Source organism: Pelobates fuscus, chromosome 4, assembly GCF_036172605.1.
Source record: "Pelobates fuscus isolate aPelFus1 chromosome 4, aPelFus1.pri, whole genome shotgun sequence".
Taxonomy (NCBI): domain Eukaryota; kingdom Metazoa; phylum Chordata; class Amphibia; order Anura; family Pelobatidae; genus Pelobates; species Pelobates fuscus.
This window is the reverse complement of record NC_086320.1, coordinates 19,661,608-19,678,544: the sequence shown is the minus strand read 5'-3', so window position 1 is coordinate 19,678,544 and position 16,937 is coordinate 19,661,608. Positions and strand designations below refer to the sequence as shown.

At 37.7% G+C, this 16,937-nt stretch overlaps 1 protein-coding gene across 1 annotated transcript; it reads right to left on the bottom strand.

Moving 5' to 3' along the window:
- Positions 1–14,001: 14,001 nt before the first annotated feature.
- JRK (Jrk helix-turn-helix protein) lies at positions 14,002–16,104 on the bottom strand. Its single transcript, XM_063452982.1, has 2 exons — positions 16,032–16,104; positions 14,002–15,815 (listed from the first exon to the last, which is right to left on the bottom strand). Exons 1-2 carry the CDS (start codon positions 16,102–16,104, stop codon positions 14,002–14,004), a joined length of 1,887 nt encoding a protein of 628 aa, XP_063309052.1.
- Between the last annotated feature and the right edge of the window lie 833 nt (positions 16,105–16,937).

Sequence of the window (16,937 nt, the reverse complement as noted above, 5' to 3'; positions counted from 1 at the left end):
GTTGGGATACATTTTTGTAGTAAATGTAAAAATGTGTGTAAAAATTTGTTTTCTGGGAAAAAGATTAGAGGTAGACTAGAGGTAGGCTCTCCAAACTGACATCTAGTCAAAGGGTTGGCCACAAGATCCTCATGTAAGTACGTAGTGGGGAATCGCAATGCAGCATACTAACATGGAACTATCCCAATTACCACCCAAATAATGACAGACAACGCACTATGGTTGAAACAGGCCACAGCATTTATTATAAAAAAATGATAAATACTGTATAACACATCCATAATTTATTTGAATATTCTTCTTTACTCAATATAAACCAAACATCAAACATAAATAACCATAACTTAACAAATAAGTTAACATATAGTGTCATACAGTATAACCCAACCGTCCTTGCCAATATACTGACCATGATCCTAATGTACCACTTCTTCTCACCTCCCCCCTCGGCATAAATTCCTTTTCCTTCCACTGCTTACCACCAGCCAACCTTATCCTCCCTTGGTGGGCATGTCCAAACAGGTAACCTAAGGTTAACCCTTTAGAGCAGGGGAGGTTGAGACCTGAAACTTGACCACGACCTTCCACATATTAACCTAACTACCTCAAACTCAATTGGCAAGAACATACCCCCAGCTAACTGTGACTAAATATACCAATGGGGCAGGCAGGAGGGAAGCTGTTTGCTGGCCCAAATCCCAAGTGGCACTGAGGTAAGACCACCCCACCAAACTCACACACCACATAATCCCACCCACACATTCATACACAACCAATCACACACATCTATCCCCACACTCATGCATGTGCCCTTGTCCACTTAGCTGTGCTATCTCCCTAGGGCCTTAATTGCCAAGTGTGTGCCTTCATAAGGAAGAATAGACTCTGGTTTATTTGTTCATAAATCTAGGTTTCTTGGTTGAAGGAGACTCTATTATATTAATCTGATCCAGCTGCTCAACCTGACAGTCGGTCCATTCCCCTGCTGGCCTTGGAGAACAAATTTTAAATACTTTCCTAATATTGGTCTGGGTTTTATTAAAGTGCTTACAAAACTGTAAGTGATATAAATATTGGTCATTTCCCTCTTGAAGTGCTTCTTTCAAAATTAAACATGATTTAAACAAAGTCCCACAAAAAAGGTCACGTCACCTGTTTTTGTTATGTAGCAACAATCTTTTAAATTTTGCCTAACCTTGTGAAAACTGCAGCAAATATTGCCTCTAGATGAGAGTATATAATTGTACAAATTCCCTTGTTCTAAAATTAGAAGTGACTACAGCAATTACCTAAATACACGCAATCCAAGAATTAAACAAAATAAACATCTTTAAATTGCTATTTTAATGAAATTACATTCTAATTGTGATGGTGCACAGAGTCACACGAACATTTGGCATAGCTAACACAAATATTAAATTCAAAACTAAAAAGATTAAACACTAGATTTAACAAGTCTTAACACTTGACGAGACTGTGAAATTGAGAGAACAGTTTGCAATTCCTTTTGACCTTGGCATAAATAGTTTCCAAGTGATAATAAAGAAAGAAAAATGCTTAATAGATAAGACCCTTGCAATTTTTTTTTAGTTCAACAACAGATTTTTTTTTAGAAGATTCCAATAATTTTTTTTCTTCAGTGCCTGCCAGGTCGATGATGTTTTGAACCAGCATTTATAGCTCGGATGGAACTGGTTTTTGTTTTAAAAAAATTATATGAAATTAAAAATAAAACTACCATGATAATTAAAGATTATCATAAGGAGGCATATATATTCATGCACCACATTGAGAACCAGCATTTATAGCTCGGATGGAACTGATTTTTGTTTTAAAAATATTATATAAAATTAAAAATAAAACTACCATGATAATTAAAGATTATCATAAGGAGGCATATATATTTATGCACCACATTGAGTTTAGAAGTCCCATGTAAAATCCATGACGAGAGAAAATACGCATAATGCTGATTTCCCATTTTTTGGGCTCTGCAATGCTATGATAAGCAGTCTATCACGAGCCAACAGATTTCCTGGCCATGTCAATATAGTAACTTGTCATTTTCTTTCATGCAATGAGCACATATTATTGGCTGAATATTATTAATTTAAATATACACTTATACTCTCGAAAGGAATTCACCACACTTTTTCATGGAGTAAATAAATAATAAGCTAATACATCAATTTTATTTAAATAATGAAAAAGTGAATGAATAAATTAAGAGAAACATTAACCCTCCAATGGTCAATGTTAGCAGGTTTCCCAAAAAAACTTCTTACTAATTGATAATTTTATCTTCAGATCTCCACTGTGTCTCCTGTATAAAAGCTAAGTCCACTCTATTTTGCTTTAAAAATCTATAAACAGTAGAATTTAAACCCTGTAAGTTCACTGATATTATTTTAACCATTTATAATTTTATTTTGATTTCTTGGCAGTATACATCTTGACCTCAGATTGCTTTCATCATTAAATGACTTACATAAACATACATAGACAACAAACTTATAAACATTTAAACGTATTAAAACCTTCTGTTGTGAGAAGGGAAATATGTAAATTTGCTCTCCAAAAGAGAATTTTTTACTCTCTTTCATTGAGCAAAAAAAAACTTTCACCTTCAATTCAGGCGTATGGAGGAGTATGGGACCAAAATTTGAATCTATAATTTATTAACTAGATAACAGGGCCTTTAAAAAATAAATTAAAATATACAGGAAACCTATCTATTTTAAGGGGGGAGAGGTGGGGGAGGTATAGAGCATTATGGGGGAGGAGAAAGGGAGAGAGAGGAAGGGATAAAAAAAGGAAATATTGAAATTTGGAAAATAATGCGAATGGGTGTGCGTAAATATAGTGTGCAAGTGATTTAAAGAGGGAATTGTCCAAGTATATGTCTCTGAAATATATGTATTATATTGTGCCGTTTAAATGTGAGAAAAATAAAATATTAGTGATGAGTATGTGTATTGATTAGGATATAAATGCAGTACCATGTATGTGAATGATAAGTATGTGTGTTAATTGGAATATAAATGGAATACCATGTTAAGCATGATACAAAAATCTCATTGTGATGTACAATTATAATATATCGATTTAAAGTGCGGAGAAAACAAAAAAATAAAATGGAAATAATAATAATTCCCCCCACCCTCTCTCACCTCCTCCCCCCTCCCGCGCCACATCCTGCACAATCTTCCCGTATCGAACTGGAAATATAACTAATCCCTATATCTTAACTTCTCTTGTTAGTCTTATGGTGTTCTTATATATTTTCCCCTAGTGTTATATTTTAATTGAGATATTAATTAATAATTATATGTATCCAATTAATACATTAGACAAAAAAATAATGAATCTTAAAATCCAATATCACAGATTATACTTATGTTTGTTTCTTCGCATTTTTAAATCTGTACACAATTAGATCTATATGTTAATTCTAAAAAGACAATTCAGGAAATATTATTTATGGTCAGCTATTCTTTCAATTCATCAGCCTGATCAAACTCTTGTGTAGTGTCCTTCTAAAATATTCTCAATTTATTTGAATATCCCCATCTATATTTAATATTAGGGATTTTGAGAACTGTTAAACATGTTTTAAAGTCTTTCCTCTAGATTCTTGTTCCTGTTGATAGATCTTGAAACAATTGAATATCTTTATACGTTTCCTCCAGGTGTTTAAAATTTTTAAACAATTTTAGGAGATTTTCTTTAAAACTGAAAGAAGGGAATTGGACAATTACATCTCCAGGAATATTTGGATCAAGATATTTTGGCTTGTTTAACCGATGAAATCTTTCTATAATAGAATCTTGATCTCGAATTGATGTTTCAAAAGATTTAAACATATTTATCAAATGATTCTTGAGGTTGTCATGCGTAATAGATTGTGGGATGTTTCTTATTTTCACATTTCCACTTCTTGATCTGTCTTCCAAATCGTTTATCCTGGTTTGTAATTTTTGTGTAAGAATGAATATTTTTGCTATATGTTCTTTTATATGTAGTTGTTCTCCACTGAGTTTTTCTATTGTAGATTCATTTATAGTAATTTTGTCTTTGATTATTTGACTCTCTTGCTTTAATTTATTAGAATTCTTTTCAATTTCTAGTTTAATCATTTGTAGTTGGTTGTCTAAACATTTTTGAATGAAATCGTGTGTAATGTTGTTATCTTCTTTTATATTAACTATTGTGTTTAAGTTCTCTTCTACTGAATCTTCGTTTCCTACTTTATTCAGATACTCTTTAGATGACTGAGGAGAAAAGAAACCAGCCATCCTCTTTTCTGGATTTTTATCTTGATCTTTAGGTTTCTTTCTTAGTGATGTTTTTTTTGGTTGCCATATTTTATTTTTGAAAAAAAAAAGTCTTTGTTTTTTTTATTTTCTGTTCTCAAGTAAATCTTTGGAGCACCCAGGAAATATATAAGAAGGTTGGAATATTTCTTATTCCAGGAAAGGGTGATTAATATATATTAAATAAAGTTACCTTAATTAAACAGGTAACGTTACTACAATAAGCAGCCCTTTTTATTTTTTTCCCCCTTTTCCTTTTTCTCCCGTATTCTTTCCTTTCCCTTTATTTATTTATTTATTGTTCTTCTCCCTTCTCCCACTTTTTCTTTTTTTCCCTTTTCCTTTTTCTTTTCTTTCCACTCTCCGCGTTTTATTTCACTTGGAAAATATTTGCGTATGTTTTAAATTCTTATTTTGCCGGAATGGGGGAATTCTATATTATTTATTTTCATTTGTTTTTCTTCCTTCCTTTCTTTTCCTCTTTATATTGTATTGGAGTACCACTCCACCTTTTTAAAGTTGCTTCCTCTCCTTTTCTTTTTTTTTTTCTTTCCCTTTCTTTTTGCCATTTCTTTTTTTCCCTCTAAGCATCCACCTTCTGAAGTGGTGGTGCAATGTTTAATATGTTATATGTAAAGGGGTATTTGTAGTTATATTTAATTAGTGCTTAATTGCTTTATAATTTTGCCCTTATCTCAGGTCTTGTTTTATTTATGTTAAATTGTTAATATAAATTCAGTAAATGCCTAAACAAGCATTAACTTAGAAAAAAAAAGAGAAAAAAAGTTTGTTTCCTATCAGACTCTGTTATGTTTTCAATTTTTACCACTGCTGTAGAGTAGTACAATGCCGAAAATGGCACTGTATTTCCTCAGCGTCTCTCCCAACTCACATCCAAGTTGGCAATTCTCACGGCAGTCACGGTAAAGCTGTGTATTCAGACCAGAATTTGTAGACAGGAGTTAGGGAGTAAATTGAGGTATGTCCCGGGGCAGTTTGAGTGGTTCTCCGAAAATATTGCTGCATGCTCACTTCTCTGCTTACATCCCAACCTGCTGGTTTGGCTCCATCAGCTCCTCCTCCGAACGTGCGTGCGTGCGTTTTAAATTCACATCATCGCTTCCCCTTGACCAGCGCACCACGTGTCAAATATATTAGATGCCCTTTTGAACTTTTAAAATTGACAAAGTGATTTTCTGGGCCTATGTTGTCTTTGAAAGAACATGGTACCCTATGAAAGAAAATTGCCCCCATGATGGCATACCATTTTAATAAGTATTCTAAATGTAGTATTTTGAGTTGTTTGGTGCAGCCACTTTACAATTGCTGGGCTTAATGTAAAAAGGTACAGGTCAAGGTCAGTGGAATCCAGAAGTCATACTAGTTAAGGGACACTATATTCACCAGACCAACTACAGCTTATTGAATTTGTTCTGGCTAGTAGAATCATTACCTTCAGGCTGAACACTGTCTTTTCACTGTCTTTTAGTCAGAAATCCAAAAAAATCAAACAAACTGACAAAGTCACATTCAGAATTATTCAATAGCTCAGCTTTGTATCGTAAACGTTGAAACAGTCTGTTCCACAGAGAGCAGGTAGAGATAAGCAGGAATGGAAGTAATAACTGGAGTGCTCCCAGACTCATGGCAGCAAACACAACACTTTTTCTGGGGTGACTTTTTTGAACTGTGCTGTTGATACCTAGATTTTTTTAAATTCTGTTCTCAATTCACTGGATGCTGAATAAACCCATGGATACCTGAAATTCATAATATGATAACTTATATCTAATTTTAAATTAATTAATTGACGCTTAAACCGCAGAATTTTGCTTCCTCCCTAGGGCTACAATTACATTTTACATTTGTACAGATAGAGTGAATCATCTGAAATAGGAAGCATCGGCCAACTTTGCTTTTTATAATCATAACTAAAGCTATATAATTTTAGTATTCACTTGTATCATGCACATTTTTCAACATGATTAGTATATTTTATACTTGTCATAAATAAGCGCTGATTTTGTATTCAGATGCCTCGTGATTTCATTTTTTGAACATACTGCTGAGCATTGCACAACATGAAAATACTGAAAGCTGGGAAGATTGCTTACAGATATTTATTAACCCCCTTCTAGTAAAATACTATTCTGAGGGGCTGTAGTATGGGAACCTGAGGGACTAGGCATTCTTTAGCCAGCAAATATCTCAAAAGCAACACCAAACTTACAAATATAGAACAGACCATCAAAGGGAGACTCTGGGCACCAATACAACTTTCCTGCTTTTGATATGCTTTGGTTTCGTTAATCTGCTGTATTTTTAATTGTTTTGCAGAATGTGGCATCATAAGCCTGCATCTTCTGCCACACCCCCTCATATCCCCTCACTCCACAAAAATACTTCCTTATTAAACGTATGCACATAGTCTCAGCCACTGGCAGCACTGAGTAAGCAGCTTTAAGTTTACAATCTGGCTGCAGATAGTCAGAGAAACTGCAAACAGATAGTGATATCCTTACTAAATGCCTCCCTGGGTGTCCTCTGCTAATGCAAGTTGTTTTGTTATTCAGATGACTCAGTACTGTCTGCGGCTTAGCTATGTGCATACACTGTGTGCATACACTGATAAGGAAATATTTTCCCGGGATGAGGGGCTGGCCCATGAGAGGCGTGGCTAAAGATTCCAGCTTATGGTGCCACATTCTGCAGAAAATGTATTTATTTATTTTTAAATGCAAAGTTATAAAGAATTGAGGGTTACTTTGCAGGCCGATAACATAGATTCCTAATTACAAAATTGCAAGCACAGAATTGGTAAAATCTTTGTTATTTTCCTATTTTGACTATCGTTATTTGATGAATCTGAATAATAACAAGTGACTTGGATGAACCAAAAGAACGTGAAAATGAATCGTGAATCAGTGTGTGGCAAAACATATACTATTTAAATATAGTATATATTGTGTCAGTGTCCAAATATTTCTGCACCTAAGTGTGCGAGAATTGATATGAATATATACAGTATTTATATATATATATATATATATATATATATATATATATATATATATATATGTAAAGGTATCAGCCTGTAGTTGTGGGAAGAGTTGTCCGGCCTATTTAAGCCAGACCTCCTCCTCTTACCTGCACTCAAGTTCCAGCGTTGCTGTAGGTCTTTCACTTCCAGGTTAAGCCAGTTGGAGGTCCTGATCGCCTTCACAGAGGTCCTGCTGCTGCAGGTTAAGCCTGTGGGAGGTCCTGATCGTCTTCATGGAGGCACCTGTTGGTTTCACAAGGTCTAATCAATAACGGTGAGTTTTCCTGATGGGTGCCTCTCAGCACGCCGTCGGGACTAGTATCCCGGTCTCTTTCCTTCTCATCGGCTTTCCCCGGCACCGAGCTATCAAGCCACAGACCACCCCCTCTTTCAGGTCCCATGGCCCGCATACACGCCGGGTTCTCCACGTGTAGTTAATCTACACATTCAAACTTGGCGCGTGTCGGCTTTTGTTTCGCCAAAAGATTTGTTCGTCAGGTTTCTCTTCCCCCAAATGTGCTTGCAACACTGCTCACTGTGTTTGGCTATTTCATGCTGCATTTGGCATTTTCAGTTCAGCTTTTTCAAAGCAGTCTTACAATTAAGGGTAAGGGATTTTGCTTTTATTCCCCTCATTTGGCTGAATTTCAGCTTTTCGTATATGGTATTTACAATTTATTTAAGCTGTTATCACCACCTTGTGGCCTGTCTAGGTAATTATTTTTGTAAAAATACTGTGCTTTATGTATGAATTCGCAAAAAAATCCTAATTAATGTATGGTTTCTGCAGTCAGGAATATTTGGTGTCAAGGGGTATGTCTTAGCACCTACATCTTTACGGTCAAATTCAAATGTATTGTATCATGTATTTTATTTATTTTACTTCCACCTCATTAGGTTCAACATTTCATGAACTGGTTAGCCAAATCAGAAGTTTCAAGTGTTTCTTCATCTTAACTATGTTGGCATGTGGTTAAAGCTTTGGATACTTAAAAAAAATTAAAAAATAAAAATAAGTGCTGCTTTTTATTTTGGTAGTTGATTTAGTCCTGTATCCACATAGATTCTAACACTCACTCACACAAGCTTGCAAGAGATTCCATTTCTAGGGCTGAATCTATAGGTCTTTTTTGCCACTTGACTTTAGTAAGTGGCTATCAGTTTTAAACTTTCATTGATATACATGTCATTTGCTCGAGTATATTAGACCTTGTTTTTCCATAGGTCTTGTCCCACGTATTAATTAACTCACTGATTCATTTGTCTTCACATGGTTCTGACGCTATTCCACTCAAGCCTGCAAGAAGCCACTCTTGGGGGCTACCACTATAGGTCACTTTTCTGCTAGATGTGTTTGTAAGTGGCTATTGTTTCAACTGTTTATTTTATGGAATACATGTTATCCGTTTATGGCTATAATTAGTTCTGGTTTCCTCATAGGCTCATATGTATTTGTTTACCCGCTACCCATCTGTCATTCAAGTTTTAGGAGTAGATACTCCTGTTCCCACTCCAACCTAATATATACAAGTCCAGTTACTCGGCCAAGGCTTGGAATTATATACTAAATTAGATACCCCTATAGTAACGTATTAACTTGGACTGGCAGTTTTTCCAGTTTTACACTAGGCCCAACTAGGTATGTCTTTCTCGATTTCTCTGCCTTAATCAGTGGTCCAGTGAGGCCTACTCCTACCCTCAATCTTGAGGTACATTCGCCCATCGGTCCAACGCATAGTTAGTGCCTCGCTCATTGGTATAGTCAGGGCCTCACCTATCACGCCCAACCTTTTTTGTCTATCGGTTATCGGTCACCTGAGGCATTTTCCCTGCCATCCTGCCATTACGCTAGAGGGTATTTACATCCGTGTGCCAATTCCTAGTTAAAGCCTCTCTCGCCGCTAAGTGCCTAGCTAGGGATCACTAAATTCCCCTCCTGGTAATACAATTTTGCCATATGGCATTAGCTACTGCCAGTCCACCATTTTTTGTTTCACCAATCATTAACACTATGTTACACGTTGTCTATGCTTCCTACATAGAATTAGAATGTCAAATGAGTCCATTCAAGGTGACAACCTATCTTTATCTAGTACCCTGGCTAAGAACAATTCCCCCTCCAGGCAAGGGGATTCAGCTAGTTCTAGTTCTTTAAGATCATAGACTATCCCGAAGATCACAGCCGAATTAAAGAAAAAAAATATATAGCATACCCAGCCATGGCTAGGAAAGCTAAAATGTTCAGATTGTTAAGGTCTCAGAATGAATCTGAAACCCCTGGTCCCAGTCATGAAGGGATAGTTCAACCCAGTTTGGCTGACCTGCACTCATTAATTACTAATTTGACTTCCTCCGTTAAAACCATTGCTACTAGGTATGGAGTCTTGGAAGCAGCTACTTGCAATTGCTGGTACTTCCTCCTCGGCTGCCGTTCCTCCTGTTATCCCCATTGTGAGTGTTGAGGTGCAGGGTAATGCTCTTATGGTTGCTAACCAGCCCTCAGCCTCCACCAGTACCATAATCACGCCAGCCCATCTAGTTCCTCTGACACTGGAAAAGGACTTCTTGGAGGGCAAAGATGACAACCTGGTGTCCTTGCATCACAGGATGTCATTAACAACAAGTCTTACTCATTTGGTGACTTGTCAGTTGTTATGGAGGCACAAGACACTAGGCTTAACAAAAAACGTTCTCTCCCGGAGTTTGTTTTAGCTTTTGGGTTGTTTAGGGATGTAATATGTTACATTTTTCCTCAAAGACGTGAAGGGTTTGATTTGTACTTGCACAAGCTGATCAACCTCGGGCATAAGTATGGCTGATTTGCGCTTTTTGTCTATCATAAGTTATTTTACACAAAAGCAGCCGCCGCACTTGCTCAGTTTAACATTAAAATTGATTAGAATTCTGTCACGGGTGGTGGTACAGAAACCGGGACCCCTGAGTGCCTGATGATGGGGGGAGTCTCAGCGTGGAAATGGACCATCAGGGCCTGGTGCAGGGTAACCACACGCCCCCTGGTGTTGAGAACCAGCGTTTGTGCGGCCACATACCAGGGCCCTGATGCAGCTACTGCGGATCCCAAGAGCTAGATGATATGCAGACCTCCCAGGAACTGGATAGGGAGGCTCTGCAGCAGATATGTATCCAGTACAGAAACAAGGCAAGACTAGGACAGGCACCAAACAAGAAAACAAGACAAGACTGGAAGAACCCAGAACCGAAACAGGACAGAAAGCAGAAACCAGAACATGTACACAAGACATGAAGGAAACATGAACAGGGCAGAACAGGACTGTACGTGAACTGGGAATACAAGACAAAATAAAACAAGACCAGGGATGCAAGGCAAAATTAGAGGAGATATAACTAAGTACTATATATGTAAAACATTGGAGATTTAGACATACATAAATGGCCAAGATGTATGCAGCCCACCAACTGCGTTAAAGTCCTCCAATTAAGGTGGTCCTATTTAGCTAGATACGCATGACGAAATAAACAATAATAAAACATACACAGCACTTACCTGCAAGAAAAGGGCAGAGGACTTGTAGCAACTGCCTGCAGGAACCAACTGAAACAAAAAGGATTAATGGAAAAGGAAAGGGTGTGGCAACATAAAACAAACATTTAAAGGAATCCAGGAGACTGGGAATTCCAGGAACAGAATAAAGGAATGAACTCAACATAAAGAAAACCAGAAAAACTAAGGAAAACTAAACAAGAATTGTAAAAAGAGTACTGGATACCAGAAGCCAAGGCCAGACATCTCCGCAGAACAGAGGAGGATGTGACATTCTCTTGATAAGGAAGTAGTTTCTAGGCATTTTGCCGGTCTAAAAGTTCCAGCTTGTGCAATTTGTTCGTTATCTGCTAACGCAACAAATCTGTTCCCCAACGACGCTGAGCTCCCATCCACCAGCCAAGCCTCCATACCCCAGTCTGCCAGGCCCATACAATGGGACCTAAAATACATGTTGGGGGGACCCATTGTCTTTTTGGGCAAATGTCAGATTTGCAACAACTTTAACGCCGGCGGATGCGGGTACAGTGCCTGCAAATTGCTGCATGTTTGCTCCCTGTGTTCCACACAGGATTAGCCACAATCCCCTCACGGACACTTGAAAGTGCTAATCTACAATCTGCCTTGAGTAACCCACAAGCCGTGTCATTACTCATCTATAAATAACTCAAGCTAGGCTTCATGATTGGCCCTTTCACACTGCCTCCCTTCTCTAGCTGGAGAAAAAGCCCACTGGGCATTGCTACTGCAAAGTTTTTGAATAAACTATTCTTGATAATCGACTTTTCAGCTCCTCAATCCTCCACCACACCTAGTCTAAACGCACTAATCCCTTCTAAGGATTTTTCTCTTCAGTATGCTAAAGTGGACGATTGCTATCGCTACCATCATCAATGTTGCCTTCAAGCTCTTACCTATCCATCCCTCTATGTGGCATCTGCATGGGGTTAAGTGGGAAGACCAGTACTATTTTGCTACAAAGCTTACTTTTGGGGCCAAAAGTAGCCCTATGTTGTTCGATATCTTTGCGGAAACCTCGTGCTGGCTTCTGCTTAACTACTGCAGATGCCCCAGAGTAATTCCTTACCTAGACGATTTCTTGACCATCGAGGAAGCTAAATCACCCCCAGTTAGTCTAGCACGAATGGTAAATCTATTTTACACTCTGGGTGTACCAATCTATGAAGCCAAGACTGAAGGGCCTGGTACAAACAACACCTTCCTGCAGATTGTACTCGATTCTCAATCCCTGGAAGCTAGCTTACCTGAAGAGAAAGTCCGCAGAATTCTGGAAGGTTTATCTGCTTGTTTAACCCCTTCAGGACGGAGTCAATAGTACACGTTCTGATCAAAACAAAACGTAAACAAAAACTGGAATTTGCGCTATATGTCTGTTCACCCGTAGTTCCCCTCTTTCATATTAAATGCACCCACACTTATTATATATCATTTTGTTCAGGAGAAACAGGGCTTTCATTTCATATAAAATATTTGTATTTGAAACAATTTATTATGAATAAAATTAAAAAAAACTGTGAGAAATTTGATTTTTTTTTTAAAATTTGTAGTTCCGCCTCACATTTTAGCTGTAAATGTCATAATACTGTTAGGTTTTACGGCAACAAAATGCACATATTTGTAATCAGCGATGTCTCACGAGTACAACAGTACCCCCCATTAACAGGTTTTATGGTGTTTTGGAAAGTTACAGGGTCAAATATAGAACGTTCCATTTTCAAATTGAAATTTGCCAGATTAGTAATGTTACCTTTGAGACGGTGTGGTAGCCCAGGAATGAGAATTACCCCCATAATGGCATACCATTTGAAAAAGTAGACAACCCAAGGTATTGAACGTGGGGTATGTTTAGTTTTTTTTAGTAGCCACTTAGTCACAAACACTGGCCAAAGTTAGCGTTCATATTTGTTTTTGTGTGAAAAAAGCAAAAAACTAATATTTGGCCAGTGTTTGTGACTAAGTGGCTACTAAAAATGACTGGACATACCCCATTTGCAATACCTTGGGTTGTCTACTTTTGCAAATGGTATGCCATCATGGGGGTAATTCTTATTCCTGGGCTACCATACGGTCTCAAAGGCAACATAACTAATCTGGCAAATTTCAATGTCAAAAAAATGAAATGCAAGCCTTATATGTGACTCTCTAACTTTCCAAAACACCATAAAACCTGTACATGTGGGGTACTGTTATTCTCGGGAGATTTCACTAAACACAAATATTAGTGTTTTAAAACAGTAAAACATATTACAACAATAATATAGTCCATAAAAGTGCCGTTTGTTTGTAAAAAATGCAAAAAACTTCACTTTTACTTAAAATATCATCGTTGTAATACAATTTACCAGTTTTAAACACTAATATTTGAGTTCAGCGAAGTCTCCCGAGTAAAACAGTACCCCCTATGTACAGGTTTTATGGTGTCTTGGAGAGTTACAGGGTCTAATATAGTGCATGCGAATTAAATTCTCTGCACTTTCTCCCTGTGTTGTCAGGCATGTCAATCAAATTTTAATTAATCAAATGACATAATTATGTTAAAAAATTACTTAAATATACACGTAGAATTTTAATATATATGCATTTATAGGTATATAAATTCTACGTGTATACTAATGTAATCTTTTATGTAATTATATGTATTTATCTCTCTATATATATTTGCGGTTATTTGTATTTTATATATAGATAGATATATATAGAATGTCATTCTAAGTGTATTCTGTTTCCAATATATATATATTAATAACAAAATACAGTTAGAATGAAATTACATATGAATATATAATTTATTTTATATTTTGTTTCAATATTTTATTTATTTATTTAATTATTTTATTTATTTATTATTGTAATTATGCGTATATATATACAGTGATACCTCGGTTCACGAACTTAATTCGTGAACTGACTCTGGTCGCGAACCGAATTGGTCGTGAACCGAGGCACATTTTCCCATAGGGTTCAATGTAAATCCGGTTAATCCGTGCTGACTTTTTTTGGGGGGTTTTTGAAGCCCAAAAATATGAAACAAATGACAATACACATTAGTAAAGTACAGTATACTGTAGTTATTTATTAAGAGAGGACAGTAAGGTGGGAGGCAGTTATTGTTTGGGGGGAGAGTCCCCCTCCATAAGGACATCAGGGAGATCTTCTTCAGGGGTTTCCTCTCTCCTTTGTCTCCTAGCTGCAGGCTCAGTTTGTCTGAAAAATCTGTCCAATGTCACTTGTCTCTTTCTGCGCTGCATAACCCTCCGGAAATGAGAGACCACATTATCATTCATGAGATTTAACACTCTGTTTGTGACAGTAATGTTGGGGTGGTGCTTTTCAAAGAAATCATGGCACTCATTCCATTTTTGCATAATGGATTTTATGGCATCACTGCTAACCTCCTCCCTTTCTTCTTCCTCCTCAGTGGAATGCTCCTCAAGAAGTGCCTTCTGCTGCTCACTGTGGAGTTCATAAAGTTCTTCCGTGGTCAGCTCCTCCCTATGTTCCTCAACAAGCTCTTCCACATCAGCACCATCAACGTCCAGACCCATATTCTTGCCCATGGACACAATTTCCTCCACTACCTCTGCATCAGACCCTTCTAAGTCATGTTCACGTTCAGCGACACATTCTGGCCACAGTTTCCTCCAGGCTGAATTTAGGGTTCGGGAAGTGACCTCTTCCCAGGCTTTGTCAATGAGGTTAATGCAGTGGACAACATTGAAATGTTTCTTCCAGAATTCTTTCAAAGTCAAGGATGTCTCTTTAGTGACATTAAAACACCTAGTGAAGAGCGCCTTTGTGTACAGCTTCTTAAAGTTGCAGATGACTTGCTGGTCCATGGGCTGCAGAAGTGGTGTTGTGTTGGGGGGGAGGAACTTTACCTTGATGAAGTCATACTCAGCATCCATATCATCCACCAAGGCTGGAGGGTGTGCTGGGGCATTGTCCATCAGAAGAAGGCACCTTTCAGGCAGCTGGTTATCAGAAAGATATTTTCTGACGGTGGGTGCAAACACCTCGTGCAGCCATTCCATAAACAATTGCCTTGTGACCCAAGCTTTGGCATTGGCTCTCCACATGACGGGCAGTCTGGCCTTGTTCACATTTTGTTCCCTAAATGCACGAGGGGTCTGAGAATGGTACACCAGTAGTGGTTTAATTTTCAGATCGGCGCTTGCGTTGGCACACAGCAAAAGGGTCAATCTGTCCTTCATGGGCTTGTGCCCTGGTAGGGCCTTTTCCTCCTGTGTGATATAGGTTCTGTTCGGCATTTTTTTCCAGAAGAGCCCTGTTTCATCACAGTTGAACACTTGTTGAGGGACGTATCCTTCTGTCTTCATGAATTCTGCAAATTCTAACTTGTAAGCTTCTGCTGCGGCCTTGTCAGAACTGGAAGCCTCACCATGTCTAATCACACTGTGGATGCCAGTTCTCCTGCGGAATTTTTCAAACCACCCTCTACTGGCTTTAAATTCGTCACTTGCTGCACTTGTAGAGGGGCTTCTTTGCTGTAAATCACTGTGCAATTTCCTGGCTTTCTCACAGATCATAGCTTCACTTACACTATCACCTGCCAGCTGTTTCTCATTCAACCACACCAACAAAAGTTTTTCCACCTCTTCCAGCACTTGTGTCCTCTGCTTGGTTAACATTGTTACTCCTTTTGCAACATCAGCTCCTTTGATGGCGGCTTTGTTTTTCAGAATAGTCGAAATTGTTGACTTTGCCATCTTGTACTCCGAAGCCAGATCAGTCACACGAATACCACGGTCATGCTTTTCTATAATTTCCTTCTTCAGCTCAATGGTTATTTTCTTCACAACCTTGCTGTCACCTTTACTACTGCTGTGCACTTTCTTTTTGCCACCATGCTTGCGCTGCACATTCTTGTCACTTGCATTTCCACTTTGCACATTGTCACCTGCATTTCCACTTCGCACATTGTCACTTGCATTTCCACTTTGCACATTGTCACTTGCATTTCCACTTTGCACATTGTCACTTGCATTTCCACTTTGCACATTGTCAACTGCATTTCCACTTTGCACATTGTCAACTGCATTTCCACTTTGCACATTGTCACTTGCATTTCCACTTTGCACATTGTCACTTGCATTTCCACTTTGCACATTGTCACCTGCATTGCTGTTCTTGTCACCTTTATTGCTGCTCCGCACTTTCTTCTTTCCACTATGCTTCTTGGGAGCCATATTGGGTGTCCAGTGAACTGTACAGTATGTACTGTATGGGATAAAATACAGTATAATCACTTATAATGCTTGCAGAGTACAGTACTTCTTTCTGTGTACTGTATGTACTGTATGTGATAAAATACAGTATAATCACTTACTGTACTGTATAATGCTTGCAGAGTACTTCTTTCTGTGTACAGTATGTACTGTATGTGATAAAATACAGTATAATCACTTATAATGCTTGCAGAGTACTTCTTTCTGTGTCTCTTATTCTTGCTTCTTCTCTCCACGGTCTTCCTACAGGAAGTCCCGACCATGTGACAGCCTGAAATTAGCATTAAAATGGCCGCGGCTTGCGTTCGTGAACCGAGGCGGAGTTCGTGAACCGGAGCATATTTTTACGAACTTTTCTGTTCGTGAACCGAGTTGTTCGTGAACAGAAGCGTTCGTGAACCGAGGTATCACTGTATAATATATATATGTAGATCTATTATATATATAATATATATACATATTATATATATGTAACGTCATTCTAAGTGTATTTTAATATTAATATATATACTAATATTAATATTAAAATACATTACGTATGACGTTACATATATATAATATGTATATATATTATATATATAATATATATACATATTATATATATATAAAAAGCCATTTAATTTATTTTATAACATTTTTATATTTATTTTTTTACACTACCTACCAGCAGGGGGACTGTCTAATATTTTAAACAGTCCCCCTGCTGGCAGATCCATAGCCAGCTATAGGGGGCCATGTGATCGCTCTTTGAGAGCGATCACATGGCCCCCGGGGGCCTCATTTGCCGGAGGGGG

Coding starts and splice junctions, on each gene's coding strand:
- JRK (XM_063452982.1), bottom strand. CDS start 16,104: ATGGCTCCCAAGAAGCATAGTGGAAAGAAGAAAGTGCGGAGCAGCAAT. Junction 15,816..16,031: donor TGACAAGAACAGCAATGCAG/GTGACAATGTGC, acceptor GTGGAAATGCAG/GTGACAATGTGCAAAGTGGA.